This window comes from Anoplopoma fimbria, chromosome 14 (genome assembly GCF_027596085.1).
Source record: "Anoplopoma fimbria isolate UVic2021 breed Golden Eagle Sablefish chromosome 14, Afim_UVic_2022, whole genome shotgun sequence".
NCBI lineage: Eukaryota > Metazoa > Chordata > Actinopteri > Perciformes > Anoplopomatidae > Anoplopoma > Anoplopoma fimbria.
In genome coordinates this window covers 2,121,628-2,141,948 of record NC_072462.1, presented here as the reverse complement: position 1 = coordinate 2,141,948, position 20,321 = coordinate 2,121,628, and the positions used below count along the sequence as shown (strand labels likewise).

The window sequence follows — 20,321 nt, the reverse complement described above, 5'->3', positions numbered from 1 at the left end:
TTATACATGCATTTTATATATGCATTTTTATAAATGCATTTTTATGCATTTTTTATATTTGCAGTTTTATATATGCATTTTTATACATGCATTTTTATATATGCATTTTATATATGCATTTTATATATGCATTTTTATAAATGCATTTTATATATGCATTTTATATATGCATTTTATATATTTGCATTTTTTTATATTTGCATTTTTATATATGCATTTTTATACATGCATTTTTATACATGCATTTTATATATGCATTTTTATATATGCATTTTTTACATGCATTTTTATATATGCATTATATATATATAGATAGATATATAGATATGAGTATTGTTATATTCCTCTCTGTATTACAGTGGGGTGAGAAGCACTCTGCAGAGAACTCTCCGGTCCTCCTTAAATGTTTGTGACAAACATGGCGTTTGGGTGTGGGTGGGGGGGGTAAACGTCGTGTCATGCCCCGCCCTGGGTGAACACTGACTCGACGTTATCACCTCCAGAGCACCGCGGAGCTGGAGCAGGTCTGGTTCTCTCTCTAGTCATGTCCGGACAACCAGGGTTCGTGAGCCCGTTCTGCAGACCCAGGTGTCTGGCCGCTGCTGCTGCTGCTCCGGCGGGCAAAGCCAAGCTCACACACCCGGGGAAGGCGATCCTGGCCGGTGAGGAAAAGTTCTCCTGCACACATTGAGTTGTTTGCAAAGTTTAAGTGCATGCATGCTGATGAGATCTTAAAGTCTGCAGCACTATTTACTATTACACTTATCTTAAATGCATTTTAAAGGTAAAATAAGTGGAGAATCCTGCAGCAAAGTCATTCACTTCACTCCTGCACTCATTGGGTTGTTTACAAAGTTTAAGTGGGTGAAAGTGTGTTTGTGCATGCATGCAGATGAGATCTTAAAGTCTGCAGCACTATTTACTATTCCACTTATCTTGAATGCATTTTAAGGGTAAAATAAGTGGAGAATCCTGCAGCAAAATCATGAATGAAGTCATTCACTTCATCATGACTCTGCAGAACTTTACACAGTCTGGCACGTTGGACTCTCATGCTCTCCTTAGTCAATCAGTGACAGATGTCATTGCAACATCAACATGATGTAAGAAAGACTTTGAGTCTGAATCTCTGGAGTTTGAACCTTAAATGTTCAGGTAGTTGTATGCACATTACTATCAGAAGTATTGGGAGAAATATTTAGATCAGAAGCTTAAGTAAAAGTACTAATACAACACTGTGAAAATACTCCACTACAAGTACAAGTCCTGCATTCAAAACCTTAAGTAAAATTGTATCATCAAATGTATTTAAAGTAAAAGTATTGATAGTATAGTAAAATGTTTTACTATCGTATCTGATTTTCTGCTGCATCTGAGAAGAAACTAAAGCTGACAGACAGATGTAGTAAAAAGTACAATATGTACCTCTGAGATGTAGTAAAAAGTACAATATGTACCTCTGAGATGTAGTAAAAAGTACAATAAATACCTCTGAGATGTAGTAAAAAGTACAATAAATACCTCTGAGATGTAGTAAAAAGTACAATAAATACCTCTGAGATGTAGTAAAAAGTACAATAAATACCTCTGAGATGTAGTAAAAAGTACAATAAATACCTCTGAGATGAAGTATAGTAAAAAGTACAATATGTACCTCTGAGATGTAGTATAAAGTACAATATTAACCTCTGAGATGTAGTACAGTAAAAAGTACAATATGTACCTCTTAAATGTAGTAGAGATGTATTAAATGGGAATACTCAAGTAAAGTACAAGTACCTTGAAGTTGTACCTCAGTACTTTGGTAGATGTACTGCCTGTCAGCAGGTTGGTGCGTGTTTTCCGTCGACCTTGTGACCTTTCACTCGCCGCTCAGAGGCCTCTGGTCTCCATGCTCATCGCCATGACGATGACAAAGACCTTTGCTCCGTCAGCTTCTGCTCACATTCACCTGGTTTCAACACGCTCAGGTGGAGATGATTATCAACGATGTTAGGTACACAATCATGAATAAAAGTACATCAAATCTGGTGTAGATATTATGTATTAAGAGGTACTTGTGTATTTCCATTTTAAGCTGCTTTTATACTTTTATATTGTACTTTTTACTCCACTTACATGTATTTGATAACTTCAGTTACGTTGCAGACTCAGAATATTAATATACATATTAATTAACTAATAAATAAAGATGTATTATTATGGATTAAGCTACCCAGCAGTACATTAAGTATTTCAAATCAGCTCCACCTTTACTAGCTGCAACATTAAATGCATAATGAGCACTTTTACTTGAGGTACTGTCAGTATATTTTGATGCTCATACTTTTGTACTTGTGTACGTTCTTGTACCAGAGTAGTTTTACATGTTAGTAGTAGTACTTTTACTTAAAGCTACTACAAGGAACTTTGATTTTGTGTTGTTTTTGGCGGTTCTAAAACTCACTAATTAACACAAAACAATACAAATTGAAGTGTAAAAACTACAAGTTGTGGTTTTAAGTGCAGTTTTTATGCTAAGCTAAGCTAAACAACTGTAGCTTCATAGTTAATGTACAAACATGAGAGTGGTGTCAAACTTTTCATCTAACTCTCAGCCAAAAAAAAGAAAAAAAGTCCTAAAAATTGAATTATGAGTAATGTTATTTCGCAATTATGCTGCTATTGATAGCACAACTTCCTTTCCAATTACTATGATCAGTTATTATCAGAACATAAAATAAAAGGTGTTACTTAGTAGTCATGTGTTCTATCTGGAATGTCAAAAAGGTAAATTTGAGTATTATATACTTTGTGCAGGTGTTGCAAGTATCTTTAAAAGGAAGAAGTACTACAAAAAACCTCTCCAAGTGTCTGCACATACCGGACTCGATAAACTGGTTCTGTCTCTTTTCTCATGCGCCTCAGGGGAGGCTTGTTTGCAGAGGATTGCAGTAATAATGATGATGTGGACTGTGTGTTTTTTTTTGATGCAAGCCTAATTTATAGGTTCAGCTGCAGCTTAAACAACGGTCTCTAACCAAAAGTACTGCCTGTGTGCAGCCAAAAGCAGTAATCTAGTGATCCGACTGGGCACAACTGTTGTTTCGTGAAAGAATGCACGTTAAAAGCATCAATTAAAGGCTCTTTTTTTAGGTTTATTACACTACTTCTGCAAAAAACAAATGTGTGTTATTTCAACAATAACTCTCTCCTCAAATATGCAGTATGTTATTGAGATCAGGTCTAACTGGTCAAACTTCATTCACACATGTGGAGTCCTTCAGAGGAGAGATGATGAACAGTGAGTCCTCTGAAGGGTCAACACACCCCCTCCACCTCCATGGCAGTCAGGCCATGGAGGTGGTGGTGGGGGGGGGGTCTGTGGGCTGGATCACACTGAGGTCGGCTGAGCCAATCAGAAGCCGGCTGAGTGTGCGCTGTTTAACGGCAGATGTGTGACATCCGGGGATTTAAGGTGGAACTGCTTAATTATGTATGAAACACATGATGATAAAGGAAAACTTTTAACTTAGAAACTTTAACTTTATTATTTATTTTTCTATATTGTTATTTATCTACTCTTAATTATTATTTTATTTTTTGCCATTTTTTAATGATTTTTTTTTCTTGCATTTGTGTTTTTATTTGTATTATTTTGTGAAGCATGTATATTGCATGTTTTTGTCTGAAATGTGCTGTATAAATTTAGTTTTATTATCCTCATTTTTTAATCGTGAAAAATACTGTTGGACTACTTTAACATGCAAGATTAATTTGACCTGTTGAAACCAAACTTTTTATACTTTTCATACTTCCAAGTCATTCTTTGTATTTGGATGTAAAAGTCCAAAAGGTTTTATTTAATAGGGTTGATAAGTTTAATAGTGTTGCAAAAAGATCATGAATAGATCAGAATCAGGTTTATAACAGTACATTTGCACATACAAGGAATTTGCTTTTGTAAAAGACATGATTTAAGCATAGCAAATATGTAAATTTACAATAATATATGATAAACGAACAAAGAGTATGTTTAAAAAAAGTCTGATATTAAAGCGTCATACGTAACATTATTCAAAGAAACACATATTTGCATGTGTAAAGTTGATTAAATAACAAAAAACTACATTTCAACAATCAATAATTGTAAATACTGTAAATAAGTGCAGTCTGAATGCTTCTTTCTCCCTGAAATGCATTTGTGCAAAAAGAAATGTTAAAAAGTTATTGTCTCGTCAGAATGAGTCTGTGTTTAACGGTGTGTTTTTCTGCCGTTATTCCAGGAGGGATAGCCGGAGGCATCGAGATCTGCATCACCTTCCCCACAGAGTACGTGAAAACACAGCTGCAGCTGGACGAGAAGGCCAACCCTCCCAAATACAAAGGCATCTGTGAGTTCATTTGTTACCATACTTTAAGTTCACTGCTATTATTAATTGTGATGATAATGAAACTCAATGATAAACACATTATTACCTATTCTTTCATCTTTGTAAATGTGGATTAATGGCTTAGAGCTGTTGTGTTTGGCTGCATTAGACTCATAAAGTGGCCTCTGTAGGTATATTTTTCTGTCCAAAGTTCAGTTTGCATAACGTCTCCTAGTAGTGACTTGTCCAGGAATGTGCGACCACCAGTCGTTCTAAAACCCTCCATGATTTAAAGACAGAGTTTTGTGTTCAATGAACAATAAAACAATTAATAAACACAGATATGTAGTCCTGCAGTCACAGCTGCAAAGTAGACAATTATCAATATAAAACATTAAAAAAAGGTTGTTTTTTTCTCATTAGAAATAAAAAAAGTCTATTTCATAAGCAATAAAATGCTCCTGGATCAATTTAAAGGCAGGGTTGATAATATTCTTTAGGAAAAAAATGATATTTTTGTTGAAATTCTCATTGCATCCTGACAACAATTAATTAATCAAATGCTCCAACAAAACAAAACAAAAATCTGTAATAAACATTCCATTCTGAGCTGCTGCTGGAAGATCAACTCAAACTTCTATTTGTATATTTTATATATTATATTATCTTATTCTCACACCTTTTTTTACTTTTAATTCAGCTTTTTCTTGGACTGTAAATTAGCCTTAAGCACAATCTGTATTTGTTCATATATTTATTTTTTTTTATACTATCCAAAATCATCATTATTCTTGCACTGTTTTTATTTTTTAATTCCTTTTTAATACCCTTCCATTTTGCTTTACCTCCATTAGCACATACTATTTTGGAGAAACAGCTCCCTGTAGTAGTTCTGGTGTTTTTATCTTGTTTAAAAAAAACAAGATAAAAATGTATTCTACTTCTTTATCAGTGTTTTTTAAAAGCTTCTTCATGCCTAAATTCCCCTCAGGATTAATGAAGTATCGATCTATCAAACTATATACCTAAAACGTTAGTAACTGACAGATGCTACAGACGTCACAGTGGTTGTTCAGCCATCTCAATCATCTCAATTCATATTTTTTAAGAATATTTCTTAAGTTTAGCCCCAACTCTGCCCTTTAGATAACGATCCGTAGTATATACAATGTGTTGTTGCAGATCTCAGGGCCAACATGAACACACACGTCGGTGTTTGTGTAGTAAGTCACTCTTTGTTATCAGTTCACTGAGCTGCTTGTGAACTTTGTCTTTAGAAACTCGGTATCAAGGTTTTTGGTTTTCATTCTGCATCAGACACACGAAGAAACCAGACATTTAACGGTTCTCGTCTTTTAAAGCAACTTTCATCAATATTTTTATAGAAAAAATAGGTTTTCAAGCCATGTGTCCAGATGAAAACATGTTTTCTATTTTAATAACAGCTTGCTGTCTGCACAATACAGGAGTGGATAGATATAGTAAATTACATTTTATGTTATAGAGAGCATTACTTTTTATCTTGGTCTACAGAAAAGTGTGTTCCTTTAATTCTGGAATACTCAGATTTTGTTTGGATATCAAATGAATGACCCTGTAACGTTTCAGCTTAGGAAACCTCAGTGACCTCAATTACATTTTCTTTTTGTTATTTCTGCACACTCTATGTCTCCCAAAATGAACAAAGTCACCCAAATTTAGCAAAATTGTGGACGCCAGAAGAAAGAATATTGCCCCTGGGTTGATGCATGTTCTGTTATCGAAGCTTCGGTCCCATAATAAAGAGTTTCGGATTAAAAAAGAAGTATTTTTAAATCTGGAGCAAGAGTATAAATGTGTGTTTCTCCTGCAGCGGACTGTGTGAAGCAGACGGTGAACGGTCATGGGGTGAAGGGTCTCTACAGAGGGCTGAGCTCTCTGGTGTACGGGTCCATACCTAAAGCAGCCGTCAGGTACACACACACACACACACACACACACACACACACACACACACACACACACACACACACACACACACACACACACACACACACACACCTTTGCACATACAGGCACACACTTTATTAATGTATGAATGGATTATTAACAATTTAAACCTCCTTTACGTCTTGGTTTTGCCCTCGAGACGAGTGAAAGAACAGTTTTTGTTTTTATTTGATTTATTTGCTTCGTCTGAAACAGAAAATAAAAATCTTATTCACTTATTATTTAATCAATAAAACAGATTTCTTGTTTTGTTTGCATCACATAAGACAAACAAGATAGCAATAATGAATCAATTTCAATTTTAAATCAAAATAGTCCAACCTTTAAAAGGGATTTTCACAATTTGTCAATTAAAAAGTTGTGCTGATTAATGACCAATAACCATAAGCAAAGCCATTATATCATATAAACCCTGTATAATAGTTGCTGTATAGGAATAGGTACCAATAATCTTCTTTTCTTTATTCTCTGGTTACTGCTGCAGATTCGGGGTGTTTGAGTTCATCAGTAATAAGATGAGGGACGAAAACGGAAAACTTGACAGCAAGCGAGGATTAATCTGTGGCCTCGGAGCCGGAGTCGCTGAGGCCGTGTTGGTAGTTTGTCCCATGGAGACTGTTAAGGTAAAAAACAAAGACATTATTAAGCATGCATTTATGAATTAATGGGCAACTGGGTTTCACTTTCACTCACTTTCGCCTCCTCTGCAATTACAGATCCATCGTACTTTCATGCAAATAAAATATCTTTAGTGTTGTTTTTGACTCGTAGCTCATTAGTGTTAGCATAAACTTGCATGACTACGAATTTATAGGGCTACTGCAATAAGTTTAGATTCTTCTTAATCATTATTATGATGTTATTTTAGGTGAAATTCATCCACGATCAGACATCAGCGAACCCAAAGTACAAGGGATTCTTCCACGGAGTGAGGGAGATCATTAGAGTTGAAGGTAAGGACGGCGTCTTCATTTCTGCAGGATGTGATGCATTCACTGCCACCTACTCTCAAAACTCATACAGGAAACCACTCTTCTTTTTTGTTTAATAATAATAAGACTCAATGTAGCTCAAATGATTATAAAAATAAAATAAAAACCTTCCTTTTACAGATAATAAATAAATAAAAGTGGTTGGAAGAAAGAATGCATTTTGCACTTACATTTTAAGTGTAATTTAAAGAATTTCAACAGATTAATAAGTGCTGGAAAACATTTTGCATTTAAAAAGATTTAAAAAACAGTTTTTTTAAATGCATATAAGATCATTTGACGACAGATGTGAGACTCTGTGTAACACACACATAGTCCTGTTAAAAAAGAGAGGCTTGGCGAGATGGATATGTTTTTAAAGCTGCCTCTCTAATGTGTTTTGGCTCGGCTGTTCCTCAGTTTAGGAGCATAACTGAGAAAAGCTGCATCTCCAATTTTCTTTTATGAGTGCTTTTGAAGAATGAGAAACCAGTAAAGGAGGATTTAAGGGTTTGTGGAGGAACATAAAGCCACAGGGAGTCTGCAGTTTTGAGCTTTGTAGACAAAGAAAAGGGAGATTTGGTCTTTCTATTTCGGAATCGGAATCAGCTTTGTACGCATACATGGAACTTAACTCCGGTTACTTACACTCACTAATACACAGAAACAGACAAATAAACGAAAAAATCAAGGAGGTCCAAGAAGAAAGTGCAAATATGCAGAGTGCAAGGCTGCTTGAATAAATATGTAAACAATTTGAATTTAAAGTTACCGGGTTATTGCACATGGATTTGTGCCATACAGAAGATAATTGATTAATTGATAAAGCGCTGTGAGAGTTCTTCTTTTTCTGAAGTTCTGATGCTGTCTCTGCAGGACTGAAGGGGACGTACCAGGGCCTGACAGCCACCGTGCTGAAACAAGGCTCCAACCAGGCCATCCGCTTCTACGTCATGACGTCTCTGAGGAACTGGTACAAAGGCGACGACACCAACAAATCCATTAACCCTTTGATAACCGGACTGTTCGGAGCCGTGGCCGGAGCTGCCAGCGTGTTCGGAAACACTCCCCTGGATGTCATAAAGACCAGGATGCAGGTTGGTTGAGTTTTCATGTTCACCTGTTTGAAGAATCTCGTATATATTTAAAACCCTTAACTAACATGTATGTGTGTTTTTTAACAGGGTCTGGAAGCTCACAAGTACAAAAGCACGCTGGACTGCGCCGCCAAGATCATGAAGCACGAAGGACCGATGGCGTGAGTTTACAGACGGAGTTATTAGAAGGAGTTCACTTATTATTTTAGAAGCATTTATTTAGCGATAATTTGCAGCAGTTCACCTTCACCGTTAAAGACACTTTGGCATTTGCTAAACTTTCATCTGAACGTATTTGAAAAAATTGCTGCTGCACATTTATTTATTTTTCTGAAAAGGCACATTCTAGTTATTATTATTTATTTATTCAAATTCTCACTTTTTTAAATTATTCTTAATGGTATTTATCACTTTCACTTATTTATTTTATCATCTATTGTGTTTTTATTATTATTTTTATTTCCCTTTCTGTATTTTTATATATTTAATCAGTGTATATATATAAATAAATATTATTATTATTAAATAAATATAATAAATATTTATATTTTTTTATTTACATATATATTTATTTATATACTTTTTTTTTATATATATATATATATATATATATATATATATATATATATACACACATACCATCCCGGGCCGACATGTTTTTAATGATGTGGAAATATTTATGCCTGCAATACTTTCAATGTTTTGTTGATGAGACTCCACCAACCATCATTTTTGTATTTTAATATAATAAAAATAACGGTATTGTGGTGTTTTGCTTGGAAAGGGACCAGATTTTTGTGATCATTAATTTCCAAATATCCTTTGCAAGTGTTTAAAGACTTTGTGTGCATCTTTTTTTTGTCCCCTTCAGGTTCTACAAAGGTACCGTTCCCCGGCTGGGTCGGGTGTGCATGGACGTGGCCATCGTCTTCATCATCTACGAGGAAGTCGTGAAGGTCCTCAACAAAGTTTGGAAGACGGACTGAAACCTTCACAGACAGCAGGAGTTTTAGGACACCCATTCACATTAACAGTCTAGGTTCTAATATCTACCTCTACGTGATTTACAGAGAGCAGAGAAAGGGATTGGTATGTTCTTTGGTTTTTATTTATAACACAGCTAATACAAGTGGAAGCGTTATCTGCATGAAAAAGAAAAAGAAAAAGCTCCAGAGTGCAGAGTCGCTGCTTACACTTGTTATTTTTCCTTAAAATTCCAAAAAGGTGAAGTTCCTTTAAGAGCTCAGGGAAAAAGGAACGCAGCATTTATTCAGATTGAGTACTAATGTTTTATATAATTAATATAAAGAGAAACCAATACCCGACATAATGTGATTTAGACACTGTAGACAAAGACATTATACTTGAAATGAGAGATTATACCAGAGATGAAAATTTTTAAAAGCCCTCGTTATATGCAAGAAGTAGATTTCTTTCTTAAAGACTTTTCAAAACAAGTATTTCATTCAGAATCTGATGAAATAATTTATATTCAGATGTCTTATGCCGGTTTTTTTATTAATTATGCCACACGTGTACACAAGTTCTTTTAGAAATGCACATTTCCACTAAACAGGAGTAAAGGTGTTCACTTTTGAGTTGCAGAGATTGTTTTTAAATCAATTAACTAAAAAAAAGTGCCTATGTATTGATTTTGAGGTCTTTTGAGATAAAGAATGATTGAATGTTGTTCGTGCTTTAGTCACTACAGTTGTTTTAATAATGTTGCACACGGTGTGGTGGTGCCAGATGTTTCATTCCAAGCAGTTTCTGAGGTATTCCAGAGATGTTCTTCTCTTCTAAATGAATCAAAACTGTTTTCCAATGAATTTTTGCTTTTGCATTTTAAATTGCCTTTATTGACTCAACATTCCTGTTTGAGAAGTGCCATTAAAAGTGCCTTCCATCTCATTCCAGGAAGGACGAGTGTTTGAGGATAGCGTTTTATTGCAGATTCTGTTTTAAAATTTGTAACTTTTAATTATTGCCTTTTTATTTTTTTAAACCAACCGACGAGCCAATGTGCCAATTGCTGCTCAAAGCAATGTTTTAAACTGGAGTCTGGCATGCAATGCTACTAATTGTTTTACAAATGTTTACTCCAGCTTGCATACATGTAGACTCAATCTCATTTTTTTTTTCATATTAAGACATGAAAAAGTATTCCAGTAGTTAAAACGAAGTATTGTGCCTTCAGTCTAATTAATTCTAACAAATAAACATTCAATCAGACCGTTCATTTTGTCGTGTTCATTTTAAGTAAGGAGTGGTGGAAGTTGAACTCAGATCTGAAATTGGTAATACTCTGTTACAAGTAAAAGTCCTGTCTTAAAAGTGATTTTAAATGTTTCTTAAAGTTACAGTGAGGAACTTTTACCTGGTGCTGAAAAAGTCTCAGTTTAGTCCTGATCCTCTATATGACCTCCATCAGTAAACAACAACATCAGAGGGAAGATTGTCTATTTATATATAGTTATTCTTAATGCAAGTTTAAATATGTCAAAGTACACCAAAAAAGCACCAAAAGTAAAAGTAATAATAATAATAATGGATTTGATTTTTATAGCACACTTTAAAATACAATGAAATCTCAAGGTGCTGTACAGGGTAAAACAATCACAATAATCAAATATAGTAATAAAATGCTAAAATCAGAAATTATATAAAATATAAAATAAATTAATTCATATAATCATAATACAATATAAGAATATATATATATTTTTAAAAGTATTCATTATGCAGAATGGTCCATTTTAGAATAATATATTGTTATAGTTATTGATGCATCATTTCATGGTTTCCTTTTACATAATAATAAGCACCACATGATGTCAGGTAGAAGTACAATAGGGGTAAAAAAATACAATATATACCCTTGAAATATTGTGGAGTATAAGTATAAAGTATAAAATTGTACTTAAGTACCAGTCAAAAGTTTGGACACAACTTCTCATTCAACTACTTTGAAGAATCTAAAATAAAAAACATATTCTGGTTTGTTGAGCATTTGTTTGTTTACCACATAATTCCATATGTGTTCCTTCATAGTTTGGATGTCTTCAATATTAATCTACAATGTAGAAAAAAAAAAAAAATAAAAATAAAGAAAAACCATTGAATGAGAAGGTGTGTCCAAACTTTTGACTGGTGTGTCCAAATATTTATACTGGTACTATATATATATATATATATATACATACATATATGAGTATTCTTTGAAAATGTATTTATCTCTGTATTGACATGTACAATAGGGGTAAAAAAATACAATATATACCCTTGAAATATTGTGGAGTATAAGTATAAAGCATAAAATTGTACTTACTGTATATGTTTTTATTGCAGCTTTTAAAAAGTTATTATATTTCATGGTTTCCTTTTACAAAATCATAAGCACTAAGTACAATAAGGGTAAAAAAATACAATATATTGTGGCGTATAAGTATCAAGTATAAAATTGTACTTACTGTATAGTTATAGTTATTGATGCATCAATATGTTTGTATTGCAGCTTTTAAAAAGTTCTTATATTTCATGGTTTCCTTTTACATAATCATAAGCACTAAGTACAATAGGGAGTATAAAGCATAAAATTGTACTTACTGTATAGTTATAGTTATAGTTATTGATGCATCAATATGTTTTTATTGCAGCTTTTAAAAAGTTCTTATATTTCATGGTTTCCTTTTACATTATCATAAGCACTAAGTACAATAGGGATAAAAAAATACAATATATACCCTTGAAATATTGTGGAGTATAAGTATAAAGCATAAAATTGTACTTACTGTATAGTTATAGTTATAATTATTGATGCATCAATATGTTTGTATTACAGAATCATAAGCACTAAGTACAATAATCATAAGCACTAAGTACAATAGGGGTAAAAAAAAAATACAATGTATTGTGGAGTATAAGTATAAAGCATAAAACTGTACTTAAGTACACCATTACAGCATTTGTTCTCAGTTATCTTTGGTCCTTAGCATTTATGCACCGTGACCTTGCTTCGCGTTTTCTTGTCCCACCTCACCCTTGAAATATTGTGGAGTATAAGTATAAAGTATAAAATTGTACTTACTGTATAGTTATAGTTATTGATGCATCAATATGTTTGTATTGCAGCTTTTAAAAAGTTCTTATATTTCATGGTTTCCTTTTACATATTCATAAGCACTAAGTACAATAGGGGTAAAAAAATACAATATATACCCTTGAAATATTGTGGAGTATAAGTATAAAGCATAAAATTGTACTTACTGTATATGTTTTTATTGCAGCTTTTAAAAAGTTCTTATATTTCATGGTTTCCTTTTACATTATCATAAGCACTAAGTACAATAGGGAGTATAAAGCATACAATTGTACTTACTGTATAGTTATAGTTATTGATGCATCAATATGTTTGTATTGCAGCTTTTAAAAAGTTATTATATTTCATGGTTTTCCTTTTACATAATCATAAGCACTACATGATGTCAGGTAGAAGTACAATAGGGGTAAAAAAAAAATACAATATATACCCTTGAAATATTGTGGAGTATAAGTATAAAGCATAAAATTGTACTTAAGTACACCATTACAGCATTTGTTCTCAGTTATCTTTGGTTCTTAGCATTTATGCACCGTGACCTTGCTTCGCGTTTTCCTGTCCCACCTCTCGCTTGCCGTAGTTGTCAGAGCAGCCCTGCTCCGGCTGAATGAGAGGAGATGTGTGCGTCTCTGTGACGGTGCTAACACGTCTCTAAAGAACCAAACAACATGTCTCTCCATGGAGGAGGAAGCAGAGGGTTCTACTTCAACACCGTGCTGTCTCTGGCTCGGTCGTTGGCGGCTCACCGACAGGCCCCGTTAGAGAAGGTAACGTAGCTTATGTGGCTAATGTCGCATGGAAGCTAATGTGGCTAATGCTAGCTCTGTTGTGAAGCTGCAGCCAGCTGATCTTCTCTGGGGGTTAAAAGAATAAAAGCTTCTCCCATTGGAGTTCATATTTAATAATTCATGCACATGTGGCTCTGGTTCACACATGAGACTAACCCAGTGGGGTTTCACTGTTTTATTATGCTTAATTAGTGGGTTAAATTAACTAAATCACCTTTAATTTCAGCCCTGTAATGTAGAATTTAAAGATCAGATTCAGTCAATAACAAGTGTGAGTTTGTACAACTGCAACTAAGTGTCTCTCAGTCAAGTGTCCAATATTTCTCATGCAAAAATAACTGTTTTATTTAAATGTAGAGGTTTCCACTGGTTTTCAAAATAAGGTAAATCCTACTCAGAGAAGTCTCCAAACAATGAAAATAATAATAATAATAATAATACATTTTATTGTTATAGTGCTTTAAAAAGGTACTCAAAGGCACTTTACATGTTAAAAACAGAAACAAAAATACATTTAAAATGTAAACAGGAGATGATATTTATAATAGTAGAAAAACAAATTAACAACAAAACACAAGATGTACTTTGAGCCAGTATCACAGGTTGTGGCATAGTGGAGAGCAAGGTAGTTCTCCAATCAGAGGGTCGGTGGTTCGATACCCGGCTTCGGCAGTCGATGTGTCCTTGGGCAAGACACTTAACCCCAAGTTGCTCCTGAAGGCCATCGGTGTGGACTGGATGATGAATGTTAGTTAGAGTCTGATGGTGGCACCTTGATGGTAGCCTGTCATCAGTGTGTGAATGGGTGAATGATATGTAATATACTACTGACTGTAAGTCGCTTTGGAGAAAAGCGTCTGCTAAATGACTGTAATGTAATGTTATGTAATGTTAAAAGCAGATTTGAATAGATGAGTTTTAAGTGCAGTTTTGAAAGTGGCGAGTGACGGGGAATGATATTCATTCATTCATTTTCCGTAACCTGCTTATCCAGTTAAGGATGTCAATGGGTGAAGGCAGGGTACACAGACATATATAGACAGACAACCATCCACACCTACGGGCACTTTAGAGTCTTCAGTGAACCTAAGCTGCATGTCTTTGGACTGTGGGAGGAACCCGGAGAACCCACGCTGACACGGGGAGAACATGCAAACTCCACACAGAAGGTTGTCCAACTCGGGAATTGAACCCTGTGAGGCGACAGTGCTGACCACTACACCACCGTGCAGCCCTGACAATGATATTGCTCACTGATATCGGATGGATCAATGTATCTGTTAACTAACTGCAGCATTTTTCCGAGTGACAGGTTGTCGATATATGTCTGGCAGGAGCAATCAATAGTTAATGATTTGAACAGCTTAAACTAAGAGGAGCCGGGATGGATTGTCAATCAGGCAGAAACTGAAACAGCTGCCTCTGGGAAAACTAAAGTCCCAGATTCACTGTGTGACAGTTGTTTATTTGCTCAGTTTATTACTTTCAAACTGGTCTGGGAATTTGCACCACTAATGCACAACATCAACTGGGTCAGCTACTACGTGTTCTTGCAGGCCTTGTGTCAAAATGTAGTTGTAAAACCTGCTCACATGGTGCATTCTCCTAAATGAAAGGTTAGGAAAACTGTAGACCAGGTATTTAAGTCTATAAGTACTTGTTGGTTTCTGGGTGTGGGTGCAAAATGAAGCCGTTACTTCTACTGCTTTGTGTTCCTCTGTAATTGATAGGAACTTGGAGGCAACAGGAACTCCAAACAGGTTAATCTGGCCATAACAAAGAGGAAGAATAAGCTCCATATTGCCATCAATATCTCAAGAGAAGATTTGTTATTAAGCATGCTCTTAAGACAGACAGTCTTAAGAGATCACAAGAGGGAGGCAACAAACTAAAAGTCCCACCCAGAAGATGTGATCATTTCCTCTTGCAAAACATGTTAGATAAAGAAATGTTAGTTGGATTAAAGTGTTACATGGTGTTGTATTGCTGCTCAAACTCTGGTTGTGGGAAAAATGCGGTTGACTGTGTTACTCAGTCAGCAGGTTGGGATTTGTGGTCGGAGATTACGGCGGAGCCACAATGCAGCTTCTGAAATACTTCAAACTTTGAAGTGATTTAAAAAAATAAACCCACTGAGATTTAAAATGGGGAACTGATTGTGACCTAAAAACAGGAAGTATAGCATATTATGAAATAGCTGTGGTTGGAATAATACAGTGAGAAGTCAACCCATTGTTTTATTGTGTAAGGACCTCCTCTTTCTGTTTTGTGTTTGTTTTGTCAATGTAAGGTCTTCTGAAATGTGCTTGTTATGAAAGTCTGTACAAGCACACTTTAAGAAGTGAAGCTAGAGTCATCATACATCTCTTTGACTTAGAATATGTCAAACTATAACTTACTATTTTTAATTATCTATTTAACTGCTGATTAGTTTCTCTAAATCACTCATCATTTAGTCTATAAAAATATCAGGAAACTGTGAAAAAATACTAATATAATCAGCCAAAACTCTAAAACCATCAAATATTCAGTAAGCAAAAAAAAACAATAAAGCACAGCAGTAAACCTTCACATTTAAGCACATTAAAATTATTGCCAGTTAAGTTTCAGTCGATCAACTTCATGGATTTGTTGACTATTGTTCACACCGTTTAGTTTCTGAATGTCCAAGCGGTGAACTTCTAACCCTGTGAGTGTGTTTCAGCACAGAGGCCTCATTGTTTGAACAATAACCTCCTTTCAGTTGGTGCCAGAAAAGCTGTAGCTACTTAAGAATATATTGTATTTTACTGGCTGAAAAACATTGTTTGTGGGATTGAAATATCCTTTTGGTTCAACTCCAACTTTCTCATTAAAGTGTTCTGTGTTACATAATAATATTTGTAGTGGCAATTTGTCTGAATAATCAAAAACAAACATTAATCAAAGGGCACCTTGCTGACGCACCATGGGATTGTGGTTTACGCAGGCAAAAGTAGCATTTTCTAAATAGGATTCTGTGTTTCTCATGATTTATTGAAGAAAACAAGAAAAGCAAGCACACAAAGAATGAAGAAAATCATGTTGCTGCCTCTCCTGTTCTGGGAAAAAAACATTAGCCCACCCAGGTGCATGCTGGTCCTGTACCTCCTACATATATAACCGCAGGTTCCCACAGTGTTACCCAATTCATAAACAAACAAACAACCCAATAAACTAAGTATTCTTAACAACAACAAAAAGATAAACCAATGACTATCTAAAGAAAAAGTATATATCAAAAATATATCCAAAAATGTATCCTAAATTAGCAAACATCTAGAATAGTTAAACAATAATACTTATGAATATGATGGAAACAATGTCTTAACAGTTTGAGATTTGGAATACATCCAACTGAACCACAAATCCCTTTATTTTTGCATTTTATTACTTTTTTTAGCGCTGACAAACATAACAGAGTTGAGTTGATCTGTAGCTTTTCAAATCCAATATTATTTCCCTTCACAGCCTCTCATGCTTCGACAGCATCCTCTGCATTGCGGAGCATTTTAACGGTGATTGAATCCCTCTCATACGCGTACGTCTGGCCCTTTAGCATTAGGCTAATTAGCTAATAAGCTAAAAGGCAGGTTTGGCTGGATTCCTGCAGCATAGTTGGGCCAAAAAAAAGATGTAATTATTGTTAATGGAGCCTAGAAGGAAGAAGAAGATTCCAAACCATTTTTTCTGCAACCGTCCCAAAAATCATTTCAATGCTCAGAAGTCAATAAACCATCTTTTACTTTGTTATAGTAATTTAAAGAAAAACACATGATTCAAATGATAAGGAAATTAAAGATTGTATTTTTATTGATTAAAACAAATATTTGTCATCATCATTAGTTTTAATGATGTATTATAATCTGCTTCGAGCTAGTGTTAGGAAGTTAAACATCATAATTCATCTCCAATATCTATTTTATATTCATGTGAAAACATCTCCTTCAAACTACCGGATTTATTCTAGTTTATCACCAACACTACATTTCACAGATTACATTGAACACATCATGATAACGTTATAATTTACCTTCACCCAATACTAATTTTCAATGAACAGAGCCTGAACGCATCATAATGTAACTGAATGGAACCTCAGTTCGTCGGCCGTTAGCGGTGCTGCTAACGTTACTAGCTCTCCTGTTGATTTAAACACAGATACTAGAAAAAGAATAAATAATGTCCTGATCTCATATTTTACTGATTATTGGAGGATAACGATCAGTGTGTCGTCCTCTCACAGGTGCAGAAGCTACAATGCATGTGTCCCGTGGACTTCAGAGGAGTCTTCCAGCTGGACGAGAGGAGGAGGGACGCCGTTATTGCTCTGGGCATCTTCCTGGTTGAGTCAGAGCTGCAGGTGAACATTGTTCCGACTCACCTCGTTCACCTTTTGGTTCGATTGTTTAGCCCCTTTAACATGTTGTAAAATATATTTGTGTTGCAGCACAAAGATGCTATCGTCCCGTACCTGCTCGGGCTGCTTAAAGGGCTTCCTAAAGTTCAGTGGATTGAAGAAAGCTCAGAACGCAAAGGAAGAGGTGACGATACACCTGTGTCATTAAATATATGATCATAATATATTCACTATATGTGTTATTAAATGCACTTTAAGCATGGAGGCCTGAGTTTAAGGTGCTGTTTTTTTAATATTTGCTGTTCTTTGTGTCTTGCAGAGACCCTCCCTGTGGCTGAGATCTTCACCTTTGGTCTCGTGACACTCCTCTCAGACGTCGCCCAACGAGATGAGACCTTACGAGGACAGGTGTGTGTGTGTGTGTGTGTGTGTGTGTGTGTGTGTGTGTGTGTGTGTGTGTGTGTGTGTGTGTGTGTGTGTGTGTGTGTGTGTGTGTGTGTGTGTGTGTGTGTGTGTGTGTGTGCGTGCACGTGCGTGCGCGCGTGCGTGCGCGCGTGCGTGCGTGTGTGTGTGTGCATATTCATACATGTGTTTTTTGGGGGATTCTCCCTGAGGAAGACTTCTCCTGTAGAATGGAACTGCTCTTTGAGTGAGACTTCTCCTTGATCAAGACTTCTCCTTTAGAATGAGACTTCTCCTTGATCAAGACTTCTCCTTGATCAAGACTTCTCCTTTAGAATGAGACTTTTCCTTGTGTGAGACTTTCCTTAAATAAGGATTTTACTTGAGGAAGACTTCTACTTTAGAATGAGACTGCTCCTTTAAAGTGAGACTTCTCCTTGAGCGAGACTTCTCCTTTAGAACTAGACTTCTCCTTTAGAACGAGACTTCTCCTTGGGCGAGACTTCTCCTTTAGAACTAGACTTCTCCTTTAGAACGAGACTTCTCCTTGGGCGAGACTTCTCCCTTAGAATGAGACTTCTCCTTTAGAACGAGACTTCTCCTTGGGCGAGACTTCTCCTTTAGAACTAGACTTCTCCTTTAGAACTAGACTTCTCCTTGGGCGAGACTTCTCCCTTAGAATGAGATTTCTCCCTTAGAATGAGATTTCTCCTTTAGAATGAGATTTCTCCTTTAGAACTAAACTTCTCCTTGGGCGAGACTTCTCCTTTAGAACTAGCCTTCTCCTTTAGAACTAGCCTTCTCCTTTAGAACGAGATTTCTCCTTTAGAACGAGACTTCTCCTTTAGAACGAGACTCCTCCTTGGGTGAGACTTCTCCATTAGAACGAGATTTCTCCTTTAGAATGAGATTTCTCCCTAATAACAAGATTTCTCCTTTAGAGAGAGATTTCTCCTTTAGAACGAGACTTCTCCTCGAGTGAGAATTCTCCTTTAGAAAGCGACTTCTCCTTGAGACATATTAATTCTTTACAACGAGACTTCATAAAGAGACTTCTCCTTACACCAGAGTTCTTCTTCAGAACGAGACTCCTCCTTGCGTAAGACAACTCCCCCTTTTAATTATTATCGTGACGTAATGTTTTGTCAGATCCTGGAGGCAATCATGGACATCATGCAGGTCCTGCTAGATATCTGCAAGAATCCAGAGGCTCATGATAAAGGTACCAACATAACACACCTCCTACATTTTTTTCTATGTTACTTCAATGTAATGTAATGTAATATTAATATCGTCTCTACCATCCATAACCCGGTTTTTCTGCACAGAATACCTGTGCAGGTACACCGTGCCCACCCTGCTCGGTGTTGCCCGAGCGTTTGGCCGATACAGCAACACCGACGAGCCGTTACTGTCCAAGCTCTTCCCTCGACCGGTGGCTTCCGTGCCGCCTACGGCCGATGAGAGTGACGCGACGCACCGACGGTCCTTCAACGACTTCCGCTCCATCCTGCCGAGCTCTCTGCTCACCGTGTGTCAGGGAGACACTCTGAGACGAAAGGGATCCAGTCAACAGGTATAGGACATTTAAGAAAAGTAAAGGAACCTGTTAAAAGTGTGTATTATCACTAATACTTTTTCTGTGTTTTCAGGCCAGTCCAGAGAGAGCCTGTCTGACCCCCATCTCACCTGCTGACCCCTCTGCACAGTACTTTGAAGGTAAGTACCTGAGCAGAAGCAGTTGAGGCTGTCTGGCTTTCAGGAAACATCAGTGACTCGCTGAAAAACATGCTTTAAGGGAAGTATGAGGTTCTTCTACATAGTTAGTATTTTACTACAGTAGATGAAGTTTGGAGAAACACACAGGAGTACCAGCACGGGAGCAAAGTAAAGTACTGCTGTGGACGTCTTTTAGACACCTAAAAGAATCTATATCAGTTTAAGTAAACGCTATATTTATTTATATTTATTTATATCTATTTATTATATATTTTTATTTTTGCATTTATGAGTGCCTCGTCAACCAGAACTCTCACTGAGGCACAAACCAAAAATCTAAAATCACGTTTTCTCAGACATAGAACCATATTTTGAACATAAATACTAAAAGCATTATAAGGTTAAAGGTCTTTCATTATTTTTCTAAATTAAACTCAAATTAAATATGTTGCAAGGTTTCAATCAGGGAGTTATTCCTCCTCTTACTCATCTGATAAATCAATACATTTCACAAAAGGCCAAGATA

General features: G+C 35.8%; 2 protein-coding genes across 2 annotated transcripts in view; both read left to right on the top strand.

Annotated features, from left to right (window-relative positions):
* The first annotated feature begins 475 nt into the window (after window positions 1–475).
* On the top strand, window positions 476–10,646 carry slc25a1b (slc25a1 solute carrier family 25 member 1b). The gene is made up of 8 exons (XM_054612330.1): window positions 476–662; window positions 4,266–4,373; window positions 6,205–6,304; window positions 6,826–6,964; window positions 7,210–7,294; window positions 8,189–8,409; window positions 8,497–8,570; window positions 9,281–10,646. Exons 1-8 carry the CDS (start codon window positions 545–547, stop codon window positions 9,393–9,395), a joined length of 960 nt encoding a protein of 319 aa, XP_054468305.1. The 5' UTR covers window positions 476–544; the 3' UTR covers window positions 9,396–10,646.
* Window positions 10,647–13,071: 2,425 nt separating this feature from the next.
* The window catches only part of pi4kaa (phosphatidylinositol 4-kinase, catalytic, alpha a), a 33,171-nt gene continuing 25,921 nt past the window's right edge, over window positions 13,072–20,321 (top strand). The window contains exons 1-7 of the mRNA XM_054612303.1: window positions 13,072–13,275; window positions 17,561–17,677; window positions 17,765–17,858; window positions 17,994–18,082; window positions 19,226–19,298; window positions 19,405–19,652; window positions 19,729–19,795. Coding sequence (XP_054468278.1) covers window positions 13,177–13,275; window positions 17,561–17,677; window positions 17,765–17,858; window positions 17,994–18,082; window positions 19,226–19,298; window positions 19,405–19,652; window positions 19,729–19,795 — 787 coding nt within the window. The 5' untranslated portion in view covers window positions 13,072–13,176. The remainder of the gene's footprint in view (window positions 13,276–17,560; window positions 17,678–17,764; window positions 17,859–17,993; window positions 18,083–19,225; window positions 19,299–19,404; window positions 19,653–19,728; window positions 19,796–20,321) is intronic.